Source organism: Pelobates fuscus, chromosome 5, assembly GCF_036172605.1.
Source record: "Pelobates fuscus isolate aPelFus1 chromosome 5, aPelFus1.pri, whole genome shotgun sequence".
NCBI classification, from domain to species: domain Eukaryota; kingdom Metazoa; phylum Chordata; class Amphibia; order Anura; family Pelobatidae; genus Pelobates; species Pelobates fuscus.
In genome coordinates this window covers 148,937,575-148,960,238 of record NC_086321.1, presented here as the reverse complement: position 1 = coordinate 148,960,238, position 22,664 = coordinate 148,937,575, and the positions used below count along the sequence as shown (strand labels likewise).

Below are 22,664 nucleotides of genomic sequence, written 5' to 3'. Positions count from 1 at the left end.
CATTATGGGAGGGAGGGGGGGGTATATGGACCACTATGGGAGGGATGGGGGGGGATAAGGAACACTATGGGAGGGAGAAGGGGGATAAGGACCACTATGAGAGGGAGGGGGTGGGATAAGGACCACTATGGGAGGGGAGGGGGAAGTAAGGACCACTAGGGGAGGGGAGGGTAAGGACCACTAGGGGAGGGGTGAGTCAGGACCACTGGGGGGGGAGTGAAGGAACACGGGGGTGGGGAGGTAAGGACCACTGAGGGAGGAGGAGGGGAAGTCAGGACATATGGGGGGGGAGGGGGCGGCAAAAAATATCCTTGCACCGGCCCTGCACACACTGCATTCACACACTGCATTCATGCACACACACACTGCATTCATGCACACACACACTGCACTCATACACACACACACTGCACTCATACACACACACACTGCACTCATACACACACGCTGCACTCATACACACACGCTGCACTCATACACACACGCTGCACTCATACACACACGCTGCACTCATACACTGCATTCATTATACACACACTGTAAATAAATATTCAATTAATATATTTTTTTTAGGATCTAATTTTATTTAGAAATTTACCAGTAGCTGCTGCATTTCCCACCCTAGTCTTATACTCGAGTCAATAAGTTTTCCCAGTTTTTTGGGATAAAATTAGGGGCCTCGGCTTATATTCGGGTCGGCTTATACTCGAGTATATACGGTAGTATTGGAAAATTACATGCCTGGTAATCAGATATTGAAGACCTTAACATCAGACAATACCACCGTCTGGCTGTACTTACATTGCTGACATGTTAATGTATTTCCCAATGCCTTCTCGGTACGTTTTGGGCGGCTGGTTCTGCTCCTTTTTTGGCAATACAGCCTTTGCCTTCATTTGTGCTTCTTCCTCTTCTTTCTTGGCCTTCTCACGCTCTGAAGCCACCTAACATCATTGGAAGAGGAGAAGTTAGAAGGCAATCAACCATAATCATGTAGAGCTGGTCTGAATTGTGACTGTTTTTCACTGTACATAAATCAGCTTAAACACATATTTGTCTTAACATAAAAAAAAAAACAAAACAATAAAAAAATAAAATAAAAAAAAACCCATTGATTTAGCCTGGTTGCAGTACCACAGGCTAAAATACCATTTGTATAATATACCTAATATAATAATGTCCACCCACCCACCCACCCAAGTATGATCATCTATCTATATATTTCTCTTATGTCAGCCATAGACCTGCACAACGACAACATAAACACCCCCCACCCCCCCACGATTGTTTACATACATAAAAAGGGATCTGTGTAAATACAAGATAATATTACCTGAATATCAGCCTCCTCATATGGATCCACAAACACTGTACAACTTTCGATCTTAATGTCTTCCTAAAAGACAAAAGAAGAGCAAACTAGAATATACTAAGTATTTTAGAAATCTAGATTCTACAGAGAACCAGATCATATTAATCCATTTAAAACAGATGATATAGGTTTTAATAATAATCTGGACTTTAAAGTGAGGAATGTTGTTCCATTTTGGAATATGATCATTAAACAGTAAGGGAATTTATGTCAATGGTTTAGAGGCTATTGAGCGATGCTAGAGGAATTTAATCATGCAAATAAAAAAGAAGAAAAAACGAAACAGCTACAACATGCACCCAATGACACTTCAGGTATTTCTTATGTATCAGAGCTTCTATAAGTAATAAGTAAGTAATAAGAAATCAAAAAGTAATTTTTTGTAGCCAAAACATTGCTTTATCAAAAATTGCTAATGTAAATGTTTGGATAACAATTACCATTACTACTAAAACTGCTAACCTACTAAAAAGGTTAATTAATATGTATCCCCAAGTGGTAATGGTACATTAAAGTAGCAGGTTCATGGTTTTATTTAAGTTTTCCTTTCTTTACGCCCATTGTATGGTTTCATTTCAGTAAAGTTGTTATAGTGTCTGGAGGCCCCTGATGCCTTCTTTTCATCATTAAACCCTTTTTAAAGTTTGCCATTTGTAGTTTATTAGTGTGATCCTCACGGGATCCTCTATAGATCTCAATGCTGTGTGCATGTGCAATAGTACAGCAGTGATGTCAGCACCGAGGAGGACCTGCAATTGGCAAGGTCAGGTAAGTAAACTCCCATTTTACCTGCCCTCCTCAGCCACCGGACATCCATCGGCGATGTCACTGTTGGGGGAATGTTGAGAATTCACACAAAGAATTGGCAAATTTTAAGGACATTACATCAAAGTTGGTTTAGCCAGTAATGTGTTTTTTCACTTTAATTTTGATTGTGACTCCAAGTCCAGACCTTCATGGGTTGAAACATTTGATTTCCATTTTTTTTATTTTTGTGTGATTTTGTTGTCAGCACATTCAACTATGTAAAGAACAAAGTATTTCAGAAGAATATTTAATTCAGATCTAGGATGAGTTATTTTTGTTCTCCCTTTATTTCTTTTTGAGCAGTGTGTTTAATATATATATATATATATATATATATATATATATATATATTCCCCAAACTCTGACAATGCCACTTTAAGTTTCAACCACTTCCAAGGTCACACTCACCTCAGAAGTGGCGCACCAAACCTTCACTTTGCTTACTAAAAAGGTATATATATATTTTATATGTGCATCTTATCAGTAACCACACACTGCCTGTTAGAAAACCAGACCCAATGTCATTTTTTTGTTTTATTGCCTTGTGCAACTTTTTCTACCTTAGGTCGGTCTGTTTTGTGATCTGTGTCAATGTTCTCCATGGCTGTCAGGGTCTCAAATCCACCAACCACTCTGCAAAAGGCAAATAAACATTGTGGGAAAAGGCAAGAAGATTCTGGTTAATACCATATCTGCCATTTACGACAAAATGTACTTACCTACCAAACACTGTGTGCTTCTTGTCTAGGTATTTACAAGAACGGAATGTAATGAAGCTACAATAAAAATAGAAGAAACAATTACATTGAACTCCTGGGCTATGGAAAAAAAAAAAGAAAAAGAAAAAAAGTATACCAGTACCCAATTATAGCAAGATTTTCAAGGAATTTATATATACACATTCATACACACACATACACACCTCAAAAAAAATAAAGGGAACACTTAAACAACACAATGTAACTCCAAGTCAATCACACTTCTGTGAAATCAAACTGTCCACTTAGGGAGCAACACTGAGTGGCAATCAATTTCACATGCTGTTGTGCAAATGGGATAGACAACAGGTGGAAATTATAGGCAATTAGCAAGACATCCCGAATAAGGAGTGGTTCTGCAGGTGGTGACCACAGACCACTTCTCAGTTCCTATGCTTCCTGGCTGATGTTTTGGTCACTTTTGAATGCGGGCGGTGCTTTCACTCTAGTGGTAGCATGAGACAGAGTCTACAACCCACACAAGTGGTTCAGATAGTGCAGCTCATCCAGGATGGCACATCAATGCGAGCTGTAGCAAGAAGGTTTGCCGTGTCTGTCAGCGTAGTGTCCAGAGCATGGAGGCACTACCAGGAGAAAGGCCAGTACATCAGGAGACGTGAAGGAGGCCGTAGGAGGGCAACAACCCAGCAGCAGGATCGCTACCTCAGCCTTTGTGCAAGGAGGAACAGGAGGAGCCCTGCAAAATGACCTCCAGCGGGCCACAAATGTGCATGTGTCTGCTCAAACAGGTGGTATGAGGGCCCGACGTCCCCAGGTGGGGGTTGTGTTTACAGCCCAACACCGTGCAGGACGTTTGGCATTTGCCAGAGAACACCAAGATTGGCAAATTCGCCACTGGCGCCCTGTGCTCTTCACAGATGAAAGCAGGTTCACACTGAGCACATGTGACAGACGTGAGAGTCTGTAGACGCTGTGGAGAACGTTCTGCTGCCTGCAACATCCTCCAGCATTACCGGTTTGGCAGTGGGTCAGTAATAGTATGGGGTGGCATTTCTTTGGGGGGCCGCATAGCCCTCCATGTGCTCGCCAGAGGTAGCTTGACTACCATTAGGTACCGAGATGAGATCCTCAGACCCCTTGTGCGGTTGGCCCTGGGTTCCTCCTAATGCAAGACAATGCTAGACCTCATGTGGCTGGAGTGTGTCAGCAGTTCCTGCAAGAAGGCATTGATGCTATGGACTGGCCTCTTGAGACTGGCTGGTTACTTACAACTGGGATTTGTTAGTATTAGGTCCACTGTTGGCCATACTAAGAACACCTCTTCCTGTGTGAGACAAGTTTGGTTTGATTTCATCTTTAAAGGGCTTCCCCCAGAATGATTCACCTCCTGAATGAAGAAAAGACAAATGAGGAATGGGAGTGAGGAAAATGGGATTCAGTGTAAATCACATTAGCTATAACAGTTTTATTGTTATAAAAATAAAAAAACAAAACAAAAAATAAAGACCACACATACATACATAGAGCACAATGTTTAAAAGGGACACTTCAGACTGGAGCTAACCCATTAATTTAACACTGCCACAATAAAAAAATATCTGCAAAAACATTAAAGTGATGACATTTTGAAAGTGTATGCAAGGACAACCAAGAGACTGCCTTATATCAAGTTATCAGAATGATCTAAGCATGCATAGACTGAATAACTTTTCTTCTCTTTCTTCCACGGGGCCTTGGTACACCAGACAACTCAGAGTGAGCAGAGCTCTTAGAAGGGGACTGAGACTTTCCAAAGTTCCGAAAGCCACCCAGAAAACCTTCGAATCATGTGGAAGACAGGCACACTTACCACCAATCATTAAGAAGATAACAGCATCCAAACAAGTGCCAAAAATAAAATTGCCCTGGATGAAGTCAGCCGACTAGGACTTCAGTCACAAAGTCCATGAGGCAACAGGGCTCAAGACCACCAACTTGGCATTAAGACAAGCAACTACAACGGAGGCATCACAAACGAATCTATTTGTTAGCTTTAGCAATAGGACACAAAACAGGTCATCATCTGACATTGTGTCTTTGGCCTTAATGAAGACCAAATTGCACCACCAGTACTACAGATGGCAAAGGGCAAAAAATAATAGGCAATACTTATCTCATAATATAAAGCCCAGCTCACTCTACCAGTCTGCATGAGTCAGACAACTTCCCCTACTATCGGGGCAATCAGATTGTGCCGTTAACCTTTACAGAAAATGTGTGCTGGCAAGCTGCATTAAATCCTGTACGATAATGGCCTGTTCATGCTAGACATAAGGGTTATGTATAAAGAAAAATTGTGCTGCAACATTCTAAAAGTGAAGCAATCAGCAGTAACATTCTGTTGGTTTTCACAGTGATTGCTCTACTGTGAGAACTTTGGCCCTAGATTTACTTGTCACAGCAAATGTAATTCCTGATAATCCAAGCTTGACAGACTTTATAGGAGTTGTAAGAACTACACTACAATTGTGCTAAACCACAGGGGAAAAAAGATACAGATACAGAGTAAATACATTTTCCTCTAACAGTATTTTTTTTTTCCCCAGTAAGCAGTGTGTTTGGTGCAGCTTACCTGTTCCAGTCCCAGTTGGGTCCCCTCCTTGGATCTAAAAGCACCAAAATAATTATAATCACTAAACCATTTCAAAACTAGGAGACAGGTCTTCCAGTAGCCAATCACACACTACTCTAGAGGAGAAGTGTGAAACTATAGGACGGCAAAACCTAACATTGCTGATACTTACCATGAAGTTACGGATGGAACGGTGAAAAATAGTGCCGTCGTAGTAATTCTTTTTACAGAGTTTGATAAAGTTCTCACAGGTCTTTGGTATCTGGGAACAAACATTACATTATTAATCATATGGGAAGTAGCACAATGAAGAGAAGCAAAAATACTTAGAAGGGGACATGTGGATAGATTCAGGTAGGAACTAAAATGCAGAATATGAATTTTACTAATGACCGGAATAGCCTTGCAAGGGTTTTAAGAATAGCTTAGAAACCGGGAGTGAAATTCTACTCACAGGGGCTATTTCTTCACTTGGCAATGGCTAGAGATATTTGTGGTCGGGGACCAAAGCAGGGAGCAAGTAAGGTTTGAGGCATAATATTAAAGGCAAGCCCACCTGCCGAAATAATTATTACAGGAAGTCGGGGGGGGGAGGAGAGGGGCTGGGAGCTGGGAGGGAAGTTGATATAGGCCGGATAAACCCCTCCCACGACCCCGGGTATACTGCCATTACACATCACACACTTACTCTCACTCTAACTCCCCCCACAGCCCCCAGATATATAAAACATATACATACACAACATACAAGACCCAGCACAGTAACTCATTTACTAAATGCCAATTTCAACGCTCACAGAATGTAATTTTTTTTTTAATTTTTTTTTTAAAGTCCCTAACCCAGGAAAAAAAATAGTGGGGGTTTAGTTACAGTATATGATCATACATTGCATAAGCCTGCCACATCAATGTAACACACACACACACTTTAAATCTAAGCTGGAAGCAACCAACACATAACTTTCCACCTTCCAATCCACCATGTCTCAGGTCACAGAAATTGGTTCACACCTTTTTTAACTATTAAAGACATTCTGTTTCTCACCTAGATTACCCCATCAAACCAGATACTGGTAGCGTAAAACTTGCGCTGTTACCAGAGAAACATAAGAAAGAAAATGGAAGGAATCTAACAGAATATTTATTTTACCGTTACACGAATCCTGATTTATAAGCCAGAGATCCAGATTAATAGTTTACTATTGTCACACTGAGCCACATATCTTTATATCCTATGGTGCATTGATAAGTACACAAAACATGAATTTTTAAGAACAATACACAGTGTTTTATTAACTAATAATAATACAGTCGCTCTATAGAATCTTCCACAGACTCAGGGGCTGAGTACAGTATGTACTGAGGGGATGTGAGTAGGGCGCTGAGTGGAGTCTGACTGGGGGGGGGGGGGGCAGTGAGCGAGTGTTGTAATGGGACGAGTGAGGGGCAGTGAATGGGCGCTGAGTGCAAAGACTGGGAGGGGGGCAGTGAAGGGGCACCGAGCGCACTCTGACTTGGTGGGGGAGGCTGTGAGTGAAGGGCCAGGATACAGATGGATGGATGACAGACAGTGACAGAATGAGCCTGTACTCCGTTGTACTCTCTCTGTTGGCACTATATAACAAGGGATGCCAGTCTTATTCACACACACTTTGCTAAGACACTGTGCCCCATGCCAGGGGAGCAACCTCAACACATCTTACAAAACACACCATGCCTCACAGGCTATGGGGTGACATCTTGTGTTATTCTAATTTTTAGGAAAGTGTTCCCTCATGCCAGGGGATGACAATCCAAATCGTACAGTTTACAAACACACATCTTATTTATATACTGTGCCCCCATGCCAAAGGATGCAGTCTCATTTACACACCTTAATAATATACTGCACCACTATGCCAAGGAATGCCACTCATTTACTCACCTTGTGTACTGTGCCCCCCAATGTTAGTCTCATTCACACACCTTACATACTACGCCCCCAATGCCAGAAGATGTCAGTCCCATTCACTCACCTTATTAACATACAATGCCCGTAACAGGCAATGCCAGTCTCATTCACACGCTTTACAAGCATACTGTACCCTGGGCATACCAATCCCATTCACTCGCTAACAAGCTGTGCCCTATGCCAGGCTATGAAGCTTCAATCACACGACTTACTAACAAACTGCACACCCATTGACAATTATATCAGTCTGTTGCCCACGCACAGTTCATTCCCTGTCAGTCTATGTTACACTCCATCTATTCTCACAGACTTCCCCTCTTCACTTACACTGCCTGCCAGTCGTACTCTGTCATCTGTCACTGCACTGCTGTAAATAACACCCCACACACTATCCTCCTATCAATTACTCTCCTCCTGTCTCACCTTTAAATGTCAATCACTCCATAAGTTTTTGAAATAAATATTGTAAATGTTAATTATAAAATGTTGCACTGGGGGGGGGGGATCTTTGGTGAATTCCCACACTTTTTCCCCCCAGGACTTGACCCCCAAGTATTTAGTACACTGTACAGCACTGTGGAGGCAAACCTTGTCACAATAGAGTTCTAGATTGAGGTCGCCCTTGTTGGTGTGTAGTCGAACATAGCCCTTCTTCTTCACATACTGATAACGCACAGTGTCTTCTGCAATGGCAGCTGCAGGAGTTTGGGAAACAAAAATGGTTATTCCACTACAAACCTTTTTAAAAAAGGGAACCAATAGTTCTACCGTGTGATTAAAATCTGACACACAGTCGATTAGCACATAAACACATAAACTTATGATACATAGCGGTCATTTAACGACATACTATAAACAATGCTAGCTCATGGATTGATATGGAAGGTAACAAACTGTCAGTTACCCACAAATCTTTGGAGCATGAATAAAAACAAAACTAGCAGGCAATAATGAAATTAGTAATTATTAAAAAGATCCAAAAAAGCACAGTGATTCAATATTCTATGAAACCAAAGGGCTGGTCGCAATGGACCAATGAGGTGAGGAGTCAAAGACAAAAATAAGAATTCGCACCACTTTTACCTAAAAATCACTGAATGAATCACACAGTATAGATGTGATTAGGCAGTGGTGTCTTTGCCCACCCTATGTTGACTTCTGAGCCCATAGTAATATCAATGAGTACTTGACACAGTTAACTTAAAGAAATCCAAATGTCAAGTGACATCTAAAACACGCAGCTTGTGACAATTCCTGTGGAAACCAACAATGCAACCAAACCTTCAATATTTCTGTAAGTAGTAGCTCACAATGCAATATGCCAACTATTCCCATCAATACTTTAATGTGCTTTTAGCCTCAATGACAAGATTAAGATAACTGCTTCATTATTATATTTTATATAGTACCAACATTTTCTGCAGTGCTTTAAATAGAATTGGGATATTTGACAACACGTGATTAGCACACAAAATAATATTGAGAGAGACAAGAGGGCGGCACATCTGCTTAACCCTTTAAGGACACATGACGTGTGACATGTCATGATTCCCTTTTATTCCCTTAAGGGGTTAAAGGGGTTACAGTCCAGGAGGATTCTTGGAAAGCACACCAAAACGTCATCGAGACAACAGAAATATGACAGAAACAAAACTCCTTACCAGCTTCATGAGTAGTTTCAGGGGTCATGGCTGTGGATGTGAAGGAAGCGCTTACTGCTCCAGTAGAATAATGAGCCTATCGGAAAGATATAGGACATCAAGTTAGATTGGAACTACTTTCAAGAGGAATAATACTACATACACACTGAGGAGGCAGTGCAGACTGCCTCCTTAAGTATGATTTCTGTGAATGGAAAGTTCACCACTCTGGCACATTAAAAAGGTTAAAAATAAATTTGCCAATTTCTTAACAGAAAAAAAATTTGAAAATTGAAACATGTTTTTTTTACAGGTGTTTCAGAATGGCGATCTATGCAATACTTTAAAATAGGTGTGTCAAGAAAACACAATTTATTTTATTGTAAATCTGATTGGACTACAAAAAAAAAAAAAAATATACGTTTGAAATCCCGATCCCTGCATGTTGATAAAGTGCTAGGGTGAACGTGAAACGCGTCAGGAGTTCTTCTGGGTTGTATACCTAACCTTCATCACCTTCCTCTCCTACTCCCATTCTTATAGGTGCAGGAATCTGGGATTTAGAATTTTCTTTTTGTAGTATCTACAATATAGACTATCTGGATCCCATGTCACGTATGAGGTCTGTTTATATTGTCTCTAGTAGTACCATGTTGCACATTGCACAAATAAATTAAGTACATTTAAGGATCCACCTTGCTAGAATGGTTTGGTTTTCTGACAGTGTTGTCTATTTGGGAATTTGGATGATGATTTAATATGAAACTATGGGATCAACACACATTGTGTTTTTTTTTATACATTATGCGGACAAAGTTGCTAGTAAAATGTATTGATTGGGACAGAAACCTATTTAAAAATAGGACCCTATCCCACCTATCAAACAATTCTTCCACATGGACGTCTGTGCCGAAGACTGACTGATAGGGAGAGCAGAACACATCTGCTCTCTGGCATAGTGGACATAGTGCATGCTAAAAGTACTGCCTGTGTGACTATAGAATGGAGTGCCTGATTTCATTCTGTGCAGAATCCAGAGCACTGGAAATAAAGCCATCATGGAGGCGGACTGCCCTACTTTGGAAGGGGTCCCGAAGCAGCACCAATACTTTTACAATGTGGGCAGAATAAAGTTATGAGTGGGAATGGCTGTAACGTGCACATAGTGGTGGCGGTAAAAGTTTGACAAACCATATCTTCAGTGTCCATTGAGGGAGCCTGTTAAAACAAACTTGTTATGACAGTTTCACTATAAGCTAAAAACGATGCTAATGGTGGTATATTTAAAAAGATTACCTGTATTATACTCTGTGTCTGTGATTTTCTAATACATACCTATAACTTAATACCTCTTTTCAGTGCATTTGCTGGCTTACTTTTGCTCTCAAAAGGTAGTCATATTTAAGTCCTCCTGTTCAAAAATCTCAAAGTAGTGCTTCTGACCAAAGAGAGCAAATATGGCAGCCCTCATAGAGCAAGGGTAAACTAGGCGATGCATTAACAAGTTATTAACATATAGATCTGTTACAAACAAATACAAAGCAAGGTATATTACAATATAAAACGTTTTTGCCTTAGTATTTATAAGAAATGATGACAATTTTCAGATTATAAGTCTCTGGACAGGAGTAGCAAAGGTTGGAACAGGTTGGCTGAAACTGACGAAAAACTAGTAGATAGATATCAGGACCACTCACCGCATTAAGTTTATCAGTTTGTTTTCTCTCAGTCCCCTTCATCGTTGCTGCCAACATTTCATCTCCTTTATAGTCCTTATAAAGCTCGCTCAATGTCTCCCGAGTCTCCATGTTGGCATTTTTTAGATAGTAGGATGGGTTCTGACGAGCTTTCTCTTCCTCTAAAACATTAACAGTGTTAGAGCACCTAAAAAATACATTACATTCTAATCTTCCACTGCACGTTAACATGCATCCCCACAACATTTTAATAAGATTTCCATACTCTTTACAAACCAGATAAAACATTGGTTTTATTTATTACAATTACACATTCTCAAAACTAATCTCTCATATTTACTGCTTACAACCATTGCCTAGAGAAAAGAATACAAATCTGCCGTTTTGTCATAGGACCTATAATGCTAGCTCCTTCCGTAGGCATAGATTGGAACAAGGGAAGGGTTTATCCATGTGTTTTCACATAAAAAAACATTTCAAAATGAAGCAATTGCAACAGTAAAGTATTTTTTTTGGAACTCCGGTCTCTCAAAAGAATCAGACTTTCCCAAGTTATATAATCGTGGCGAGTCTAGAACAAATTGTGACTATAATTTCAAAGGATACTATATATCCCATAGAAACCAATAGATTGCTACAGATTTTGTACAACCTGTCATACAGATATAACAAGGATTTCTAAGCCTGAGAGAATCGCCACAAATTTATGGTTTGGGTTTTTTCCCCAAGTCCTTATTCTAAAAATGAACTTCATTTCACCTCTACCTTATAGTGTCATTGAACAACAGGCATCTATCTGTGTTGCATTAAAATTCCGAATATTAGTTAATGATGCATAGTTCTCGTTTGATACGATCAATATGCCCGACATTACTAGACTTTAGATGCCACAGATAAGCAAGTAACTAAATAGATTGCCACAAGGAGTGTTGTCTGCTGGGCTATTTACAATATGACATACAGTCTGCTTTACTCCTAATTGCAACAAGTGTTATAGATATTAGAATATTTGTGCCTGTCCCAGGTTAAGAACATACTACATTATTTAAGTTTCCTCAGCTTTTCATATTACATGTTTAATGTTTAAAAAAAAAAAAAAAAGAAAAAAAAGAAAAATAAAGTATAACATTTTAAATATTTAATTTGCTATATTAGTTTATAAATAAAGTGTTCCAGTTTGCACCTCCCAACTCTTTTTTTTTTTTTAAATGATGATCAAAAAAAGAGAATTAAAAAAAGAAAGTGTATATTGAATAAATGATGGTGCCCAAACAAAGAGGTTGAATGATAACCTTATATTTTCTCTTACCAGCTAGACATTCTATGCTAACTTTTTATGGTTTTATTGTACATACTGCTATGTAAAGTTGGCTGTTCAGTGGTCTCCAAGTGCGTGCAGTTCATGTAAAAGTATGCTCAAACATCACGTCTTTTAGATGGAAGAACATGTAAAATGAAACATCCACCCACCCCCAAAATAATTTTAAGCCAACTCACCAGGATCTATGACCTTCAGGTTATTCATTACATGGAAGAAATTGGAAACATTGAATTTGTCCAAATTGGTTGGATCCTGTGGGGGTCAGAGAATCAAATAATGCCCATGATTGGTTTGAAGAATTAATTTTCTCATTTTTGTTGCGCATGAGATTACAGCAGTGCTTGTAACAATAGCTTTCACAAGCGCGGTTTTCATTGCATTTAACATAAACATGGCATATAGACAACTTGCGCATGTTTACCTATAATATGGTTTGAAGAGTTTTTGCCTCCTCAACATACTGAAGGGGACTTTGCGGTGTGCTAATATTTACCTGGATGTTAAGTGAAAAACATGCATTATTATTTTGTGAACACAAAGATCAAAAACAAAATATAAAGCAACTCATCATTCTGCACAACACGTCCTTTAAAATAAATGGCAATCCAGAGAGTGCCCAAAACCAGCTACCCTCACGTGCTGGTTTCACAAAGTCCTACGCTTTAAAGACCTGTGTAGAAATCCCTACTACTGCAACAAAATGTGAATTTCAAACGTCAAGTCACAAAAGTCAAATTGTGACGATTTTCTATGTCAGCCATGCATTTAGTTTGGCTACTGTCCTTAAATTTGAAATTCACTTTGATTTATAAAAAAAAAAAAAAAAAAAAAAAAAAGAAAAGCAAATAAATGAAGAAATTTCTCTTAAAATAGCTATGTATTTGGACAGCACCAGAGTAAAGAATTAATAGCAATTCTTATTGCATCAGACTGTTTATTTGGATTATTTAGCAAATCAAAGTGTGATGGTGGGGAGAGATTGTTTTGGGCACACCCTGGATTGACATTTAATAATTTCCTTCAACATGAGGAGTTGCATTAGATTGTGTTTCGGATATCGGTGTTCACAAATTACAGCAGCACAAAATAAAACTGTATGGGTCTTTGCCGAGATCTTGTAACGTAAATCCAAATTTCTGCATGATATGTGCAGAAACCTGTCCAAATTTCCTCTTTTAAATGTAATCTCTGCTGACTAAAGCAGACTAAACTACAAATTCCCTTCCCAGACTACGAATCAAACTCCATTTGCCAGGAATTTAAGATAGGCTACGATTACATTCCGCAAAGTATATTATTTTGTCTATCATATATCACACCGTGATGAGCAATCCAACAATTCAAAAGGAATGTGGTTGTGCAGGCCATACATGTTATATATGGATAATGTATGGGGTGTGCTACCAAATTATTTACCGCTTTCACATCATTTCAATTTTAACGCTTTATAAAATGTAGCTGAGCAGGTAAAGTATCATCTAGAATTGAATGCTGTAACACCCTGTGTAGCATTATTTTTGGTTGTAATGCCCAAGGCAATTTAATTTAATTATGATATGACGATGCCTTTTAAGTGCTAATGTGGATGTGAGTTCCAACAGTTATACTCTGCCACTTGGGATTTTTCACAAACAATGGTTTTTCTATTTAGGTTTAATAGCTAGGTGTACTATGTAATGAAGTGCAAAAAAGGGGAAAAAGAGAAAGTTAACATATACAAATTCTCCACAATATTCAACACTTATTCATTGCTCACTGCATTATTTTTTTCTGAGCTACTATTCCATTTGACAGGTTGATGAAATTACTATTTCAGATCATAGACTCGTATGTCCACTGTCCTATCTATAAAACATTAAACTGTATTCACAGTAATCAAATTCATTTGCCTTCCTTGTGCAGACTTATCACACTTTCATTTGCCTTCTGGCTGCAGTCTCCAAAGTATTGTGGGCTCTGTGCCAGATGCAAAGACCCAGAGGTAAGAGGAGGTAAGTCATGTACTTGAGACTTGATAATTGGCATAGACATAAGAAAAACTTTATTGTGTAAAGAACTTTTATATCCCGAAAATGTAAACATTTTTACACCATTTAACCATACACAGAAACACAAGATACTTTTCATAAAAAAGTGGATCTGCTTGACAAGATAATTAACTTTTGCCATGACCCTTCAGTACAAAGTTTTCATCTTGGCTAGTGATCAAAGCTTCACGATTTGATTATTGAGGTGATCGTATCTGTTGAACCAGTGTATCGTGTTACTATATTTATAGGAGATTGGTCATATTTATTGATACAATATGCTTAAATACAAGGGTCCTTTAAACATACCGGTAGTACCTCAGTCAGTAAACAAATACAAAGTATCACTCTTTGTTTCTCATCTTAAACATGACAGTTCTTTAAAAAGAAAACCAGTCTACACTAGGTTACAACTGCTAAAGTAATATTAACCCGTAAATTAACACAACAGCAATCTGGTACTTAGAAACCTATATCCAGTCATTTCTAACCTTTACATTGCCATCCAAAAATGGGTTTCTATATCCATTTCAGAGGGCCTGATTTGGTAGGAATAGGCACATTATATTATTCCCAGGAAGTTATTTACTTTACCTTTTTACCTGTGCACTGGTTACCCCTTTAAAACTGGGAAGAGTAAATAAGTGTTTTAACATTAATCTATAACACTTGAATGATGGGTCACTAAATACATTTTCTAAAGGAAGAATGGGTCACAAAGCCGATACATAATTTGGGTTGCGAAAAAAAGTCAAAGTTTAAGCAAAGCTGGCTTACTCAGATATTGATTAACCTACACGTTTGTCCTTGGCCAAACTCTATAGAGCGGATAATACTAAATAAGGTACTTCTTGCTGGCATAGGATCTTTAAGAACCAGCTTGCGATGATGCCATGGACTGACATTTGTCTTTAGAGTGTTACAATAATACTGTTGGCTAAAAAAAAATCTTGCCGTTCGCACAGGAATGCTGTAAAATGCATCATGTTATTACAGTACTGCTCCTACAAACAAATCTCTGCTTCTGTACTTATTAGGAAGAAACTGTAAAGGCTTTATTCCAAGCTCTCTTCTGTCTCAGTATTCCACCTAGCTCAGTATCGTGTATTTCAAGACAGAGAGGTGGTGGTTTATAATAACAAGTAGAGAGAAATCTAAAAAGTAGTTTATACTGTATTGATTATTGTCATTTTTCTAGGTGACTTCATTACATTTTGAAGAGTAGCACGTGCTTCCTAATGCCAGATTCTCTGACTCAGAAGTGAAAGATTATTAAGAAGAGTGAAGAGGCGGTCATGTTCCCAAAATGCTGTATTGTGTATGTGAGCCATTAAAATATTCTTAACTGCAGCTGTGTGCATATCAATCTTTCCTTTACTAGAGCAGTGTCAGTTTAAGGCCTTTTAGGTTGCCACTTGTCACACATTATGCACAAGAGATGTATTACACCCATCTCCATCGCAGAATGAGAAAGCACACACACAAAAAAATAAAGATGTTGCTGAATGAGACCATAGAAAGGAATGAAATTAGGAAAGACGGGAATTACATTTTGTCATTTATTTCCACCAGGTCACTTCTTATAATACAATGTTTCGTGGTTATAAACATGCCAACTTAACAGGTAAATTGAGGCTGAAACGTGCCCAAAGGTTCATAGTGGTAGGGGGAGGGATCTGCCATGAGGCTACCTAGTCTACACAAATTGTGTTTTTAGGTCACTAGCTTAGTACAGCGCCAAAACAAGATCTCCAAGTCCCTTGGCATGCCAGTCTTGATTTATTTATTTATTTAAATTTGAGGTGTGTATGTTGCCATATTGTGTTTTATTAATGGGTGTTGCAGTTGCTTTGTAGCATTGTGTTTGTGCATATTTGGGCTGTTACATAGGTTCATGTATAGTTTGTGGTATTATGAATGATACCTATGAATGTGGGTTGTGTGTGGAATTGTGTTTCTTGATGGCATGTCATATTGCATGTTTGGTGGTGCGTGTATGTGTGGGATTGTGAGTGATTGTGTGCGTGTATGAGGATTGTCAGTGGTGTTGTGTTTGTGGGGACTGCTCTGTGTACATCAAGATGTGTTAATCGCTTTCTTGGGGTCCACTGGAGACCAGCTGGCCAGGAACAGGTCAAGGACTGGAGTGGCGATATCAGCTCTGCGCTAATTTACTCCAGTGTGGATTCCTATTCACAATTGCTGGGAGGAAGTTATCTTATCTGAGATCACACACTGACAGACACACACACAGAGAGAAACTTACTGATAGACACACACTCACTCACCTCCCTGGGGTCCAGTGTCGGGCAGATCCTCAAGTTCGGGTGCACGCTGAGGTGGCCAGATGACCACCTCCTGACCCCCCTGTGACAGGGAACCTCTCGGCGCCCCCGCCTTTGGGCGCCTTAAGGATGGGCCCGGCACTGGGGGCGGCTCAAGAGCCGCTGTCCCAGCACTGCGGCCCCAGAAAGGGGGAGCCCAGCAGGAAACATTCCGGTGGACGCCCCCCAGCAGGCCGGCGCCCTAGGCGATTGCCTAGTTCGCCTAACAGTGGTGCCGGCCCTGGTGCCATAAATTGCTGATCCCTGCCATACATCAAATTGGGTCACGTTTCTCTTATCTTACGTGTGCAACATTTTTTTGTCATATGTGTCGTAAAGCTTAATTTGCAAGACATCACAGGATGTGTGTCTTTATGATTGCTGGGATGCTGCCAAATTAGAGACCAGTCTATAACTAGTGAACACATAAGCTCCGCCCTGATGCAGACAGGACATACAAATACACGCAGGGTTATTCACCAAATATTAACCCCTTAAAGACACATGACATGTGTGACATGTCATGATTCCCTTTTATTCAAGAAGCTTGGTCCTTAAGGGGTTAAACATGGTTCAGACTGGCAGAATTTGTAGTGCTCATTTTTAAAAAGCTAAGTTTCGTTAATGTTGGGTATTTCAAGAACGAACATAACATTTAGTACAACATGGTGTCTGGTTTAAAAATTAGTTATTCTGATTCTTTTATACAATGTAATAAAATGTTCAAGGTTGTTTATTTCATGGCATTTTAGGAGCACCCTAGCACTAGGATCATATGGTTGTGGTGCACTCTGTTTGTGGCAATGATACAACTTTCAAATGGTAATGCAACAAAACGTATGCATTAACAGAGCAGCAATAGAGGGTCCAGCCTCTGTATGCCAGGGGACAGATTGTATTTTTAAGCCACTCAACAGTATGAAAGAATAAGAGGGCTGCACCCAAAGTTTCCTTGCACCATAACACAAAACATGGGTTTAATCCCATCTAAACTAAGATCTCTTTAGTTTTATGATCTCATCGTAGTGAACCATGTCTTCCTGTCCTCAACCATAACTACTTATTTCCTATTTTTTCCCCACTTCTGTGATACATTTCCCCGTGGATTTGCAAGCAAAATGGTTTAGACTTATAACAGAACCAGATTCGGTTATCAGTTAGTTTTCTTTTCTCTCCCTTTTAAAAAAAAAACAACAAAACAATTTGTTGTACTTGGTTTAGTATCTTTACTTTTCTGATGGGGACTATTGCCTTCCATGTTGAAGGGCATAGACGGGACCCTACCTAATTGTATCAGATACTTAAAGCTTTTACGTTTTTATGTATACTAGTAAAGAAGACCAGATTACAATAATAGATCATTTAACAGTGCGTATGCTTTCCACACCGAACAAACCAGATTTGATGTATAAACTGATCTATCAACATCTATTTGTTGATACAACAGATAATGGAAAAAGAAGGGAAATATATATAAAACTATTGTGAAATGTTTAACTAGGTTTCATCTTATGTTGTAGTTTTATATGCAATGTATGCAATCTGTTTTTGCTACTGTATGCAATGTTTTTCATGTTAATGATATGTTAAAAAATTTAAATAAACCATGTTAAACCCCCCCCCCAAAAAAACAAAACAAAACAAAACAAAACAAAAAAACGGTGAATCCAGTAGCTTGACTGACTTGTGCTATGTTAATTCTGATATCACATTCAAAAAGCTTTTATCCGATCAATTTAAAAACTGAAAGATATCGGGTAATCATCTGACTCATGACAGAATCAAGACACTAAATTATATTGTTAAACAATCTTACTGTATTGGTATCTACCACATGTGTGCAACCCTACAAGGAGCAGTGATTTAATCTCTATTCACTCAGGGGAAGAAGATAACTGTGGCCATTGCAGTACAGAGGAGGGTATAAGCATTTGACAGCACATGCTTTATTAAAACAGAGATGGCAAATGCACAGAGACTGATGCATTTATTACATTGCAGGCCCACACATTGCAGAAGAGGACAGGGTTTTGTTGATCTGCATTACAATCATTCTGTATCTATTCAAAAACTCCTCTGGGGACATGAGTCATATTGCTGATGAGACTTAGACCTCCATCTCAGATGACCTAACCACTACCATAAATCACTTCTGTAACAGCTGATCAGAAATTACAAATGTTCTAGCACATTTGTGTTGCCAACTAGAGAGCAGAAAATGGTTTTGATTGCAGCCTTGGAAAACCGACAGAAAGCAAGAAATAATTAAATGTTAGTGATAATACTAACAAGCCAAGCTCCTCATGATTCGTGATTTTAAACCATCTCCTGTGTGTGGGACATGTAATGTACAACACCAGGATTATTATTATGTACATACATGTGTCAATTGCCATCAACAGTTTATTATAGTTGTACACTATTTGTCAGCACTGCATTTATAATTCTTCAAAAACTTCAGCCAGAGCCAAAAGCAGCAGGCAATGATAGCCAATTCAAATATAAATCCTAAGCTTTTTAGCCAGGCCATGTAATCTTTCTTTGCTTGTGATAAGGATTATCGACCAGGATAAGGAAATCCTCTGTACTTTATACTCTATTCATCCTAAAGCAGTCGTGTCTTCTTTAACCCCTAGTTCTTTCTGTCCTTCGCCTACCAAGTTCATCCACCCAACTGGTACTCCCGCCATCTTTCAAAGACTAGTTTGTTGGAACAAGACACAAAAGTAGCTTTCATTAATCAATTTATATATGGAAAGGAGAATTGTGTGTGGTGGACCTTGTCCTATGTTTCCCATACCGTTTCCCTAAAAGGGCTATTACTACCCCGGTTTCAGTGCTTTCCCTTCTTCCGAACGTTATTGCTGGAAGTAATTCATACACAAACTCCCGAAAGGTCCCCAGCGGCACTTGGCCGCAAACCATATGGAACTCTAACTCTGCCACTTCGCCTTGGTCCACTGTTTTGCCCTACTTTGCGACCTGCCAGAAGAACACTATTTAGTGGGAAGATACTACAAACAAAATGAAACAATCGCTCCTGGAGAGCCAGGGGGGGGGCCCTTTTGTTTGGCCTCAGGAGATCCAGATATTTGACTGGCCAAAGCCCTAATTGCGCTGGAATTCTTTTGGGCATAGGCCATGTGTGCGGCTGGCCAAAACTTTACCCTGGTGGTGATTTGTTATCTCTGCATGGATCGGAGTGCTATTTTGCCAACATGGGCACTCTGATAAGAGCTATCCCGGAATGTATAATAGGTGGGGTTCCTGTGTGTCTTCATTATGTTTTGGGGTGGGTTTTGTCTTAGGAACTCTGTATCCTGGAGATTAGTTTAGCGAACAGCAACTTAATTATCTCCCGGACACAGAGGCACCAGGGCGGCACTGCATGTATTGAATAGAGATTCCCAGGCTGGGGGCATGGACATAAAAGGATGCATTTGGCTCAATAAAAACAGTTGTAGTCTCAGAACTAGGTGTTTAGTTACTGGGGGGGGAGGGGGGGGGGGGGAAAGTTATAATTACTAGCCTGCACTACTTTTACCTATGAAGAGGAATCAGCGGAGATACGCAGTCGGGATATTGGAGCTCTGCTACACGGTGGCAATGTTGAGGAACGCTCTGCTGTAATTAACCCCGCTATCTAAACTTTCCCATTCAATTAATCTGCTATGGAGAAAATTCGTAACGCAACCATCATCCTTGTAAATATGCTACACCAATCAAAGTATTTAAACGTTAGTGAGAACATACAGCCAGTTAAGATTCTTTGTTGAGTGTGGTGAGCATTGCAATGCTATTGTGATCATCTCAACCCAAACAACTATAACCACAAGTAATTAAAGTATTACCTGCAGAGTTATTATGTCCTGACGGGTGAATGGTTCATCAGTTAGTAGATCCTTATAATTCTTTGGTTTAATGTTCAGTTGTTCTACTGCCTGAATATATGTATAAAAACACACAACAAAATGGTTTAGATGCTGCACATATCCCCAGTAATATGAAAAGTTAATATAAACATTGGAAGGACACAGTGTTATAGGTATAATGAATGACAATTTATTTAGAATAGTACTGAATGGCAGGTAGTACCAGAATGGTATGATGAAAAAAAAAAAAAAAAAAAAAAAAAAAAGGATAGGATGCTTACAGGGAAGCTTGATAAACCGTGTATATTAGAAAACCTTATGTATATAATTTGACAGACAAAAAGGCCAAATGTACGGAAGAGTTTCCTTACTTCATATGAGAAAACATTGCCAGTTTTGCTCACAGCCACAATATGAGAGTTGTTGGTAAATACAGAGAACAGTATGGGACAATGATATTTCCCTGCAGAGAAGAAAGTGTAATTCATTATTATTGATTGCATCAATCTTATTCAATACCCAAGATAAGTACACACACAGCCATCAATACTACATAGAAAGTAATCTTTTTAAAAAAAAATTTTTTTTTAAATTAAAACATGATATTCTAACCATAATTCTGTGATTTTATTTTTGGTCGCATTTTGCTTTAAAATATAAAGGTAGATACATGTATTAAAGTAGTTTAAAAAGAGGAATATAAAGGAACTGTGCAGAATGTCAACATTTCAACCTTAATATGTCAATCTTAAATACGCACTCCAAGCACCATAACCACTACAGATCATAGAGGTTAATACCTGCCCTAGGCACTGTCCACCAGTTCTGTGCATACTGCTATTGTGTACATTCTACTTCAGCATTAGTAATATCAATGATGTCCAAGACTGAATGGCATTCATTGGTTTAGCATGTTAGTGAAAGAATAAAAATTATTAATATCAATCCATCCATCCCATCCGGGGATCAAGTAGCAATTACACATCACTAAATGTCTAAAAGATAAAACAGTTATGTACAGTACCAAAAAACAGAGAATATGAGAACTCCGGACAAAAGCTTAGAGAATCACAGTAGCATTACAGAGAGAACATATTCCATTGCATATCAGGCTGATCCCACCCATTAGGTTAGTCTAGAACCGAAATGCCAGCAAGTTTTCTCTTTCACGAGATATACAGCAACTTAGGACGATTGTTTCAGCCCTTTTTGGGCTTTGTCAGCGAGGTGTCAGGGATTTACCAAAGGGCAAGCTACAGAGTTTCTCTTCACTTTTGTCCACTCTCAGTGGTCACTGAATATAGGGATATCAGCTACAGCACTCTGATGAGGCCCAAAGAAAGCCACAACAATTGCTGCATCTCTCGTGCAGAGAGAACTTGCCGGCATTTCGGTTCTGCACTGCCCTTTTGGGTGAGATCAGTCTGATATGCCTTGGATTAGGTTCTCTCTGTAATGGCACAAGTGAGCAAAAACTATTTTGAGACCTGAGCAGACATTTACTGAAGGGCAAGCTACAGAGTTCCTCTAAGCTTTTGTATGTTCTCAGAGTTTACATATTCTCTGTTTTTGTAGTTATGTAAAGTAACCAAGCGCTGAGGAGTTGAGATCAAAACAAGATTTGGACAGGTTCTGCTGAAGGACCTGTGTGTTTTAAATCCCTGTGTTTTTATCAACAGTAACCTAGGTCATAGAGTCCTAACACAACTTGGGGCATCTTCTCTTAGATTACAGGTTAAACACGGCCTGTCAAATACAAAACGGAGAAAGACCAACAAAAGACACACACTTAACCCTCAAAATATTTGTAGGACGTAATTAAAATTTTGGGATTTCACTTCTGTAATAGACAAAAAGGTTACCAGAACTACAGGTTTGTTTGGCTATAAACAATGTTTAAACAACTCACCATCTTGATTCTTAGTAAAATTCAATTTAATAAGAGACTTTGCTTCCAATTTCTGCAGAAAGATAGATTGAATATGAGGTTACAAAACTTCAAGTAGAAAATATATTTAAAAAAATAAAATGAAAATGAGAGAAAACAACAACCTGTAATCACATCCGTACCTTTCTAATTAAATACCCTTTCACTTGTAAATAAATAGCAGCCTTCATAGCCCTTGCTTGACTTTTTCACCATAAAGTTTCAACATACACTGACATTTAACACTTTGTGACAATTTGACACTTGCATTAAAGGAACACTATAGTCACCTAAATTACTTTAGCTAAATAAAGCCTTAGTGTATAGATCATTCCCCTGCAATTTCACTGCTCAATTCACTGTCATTTAGGAGTTCAATCACTTTGTTTCTGTTTA

General features: G+C 39.0%; 1 protein-coding gene across 1 annotated transcript in view; it reads right to left on the bottom strand.

The window, feature by feature from the left end:
- Positions 1–22,664, bottom strand: part of PPIL2 (peptidylprolyl isomerase like 2) — a 48,794-nt gene that overhangs the window by 3,702 nt on the left and 22,428 nt on the right. Inside the window, exons 6-19 of the mRNA XM_063454463.1 lie at positions 22,251–22,302; positions 20,713–20,804; positions 20,321–20,410; positions 12,295–12,370; positions 10,798–10,958; positions 9,122–9,197; positions 8,049–8,155; positions 5,682–5,771; positions 5,510–5,543; positions 4,168–4,285; positions 2,899–2,955; positions 2,740–2,812; positions 1,334–1,396; positions 802–944 (exon numbers count right to left, since the gene is read on the bottom strand). Of these exons, the coding sequence (XP_063310533.1) occupies positions 802–944; positions 1,334–1,396; positions 2,740–2,812; positions 2,899–2,955; positions 4,168–4,285; positions 5,510–5,543; positions 5,682–5,771; positions 8,049–8,155; positions 9,122–9,197; positions 10,798–10,958; positions 12,295–12,370; positions 20,321–20,410; positions 20,713–20,804; positions 22,251–22,302 (1,232 nt within the window). The remainder of the gene's footprint in view (positions 1–801; positions 945–1,333; positions 1,397–2,739; positions 2,813–2,898; positions 2,956–4,167; positions 4,286–5,509; positions 5,544–5,681; positions 5,772–8,048; positions 8,156–9,121; positions 9,198–10,797; positions 10,959–12,294; positions 12,371–20,320; positions 20,411–20,712; positions 20,805–22,250; positions 22,303–22,664) is intronic.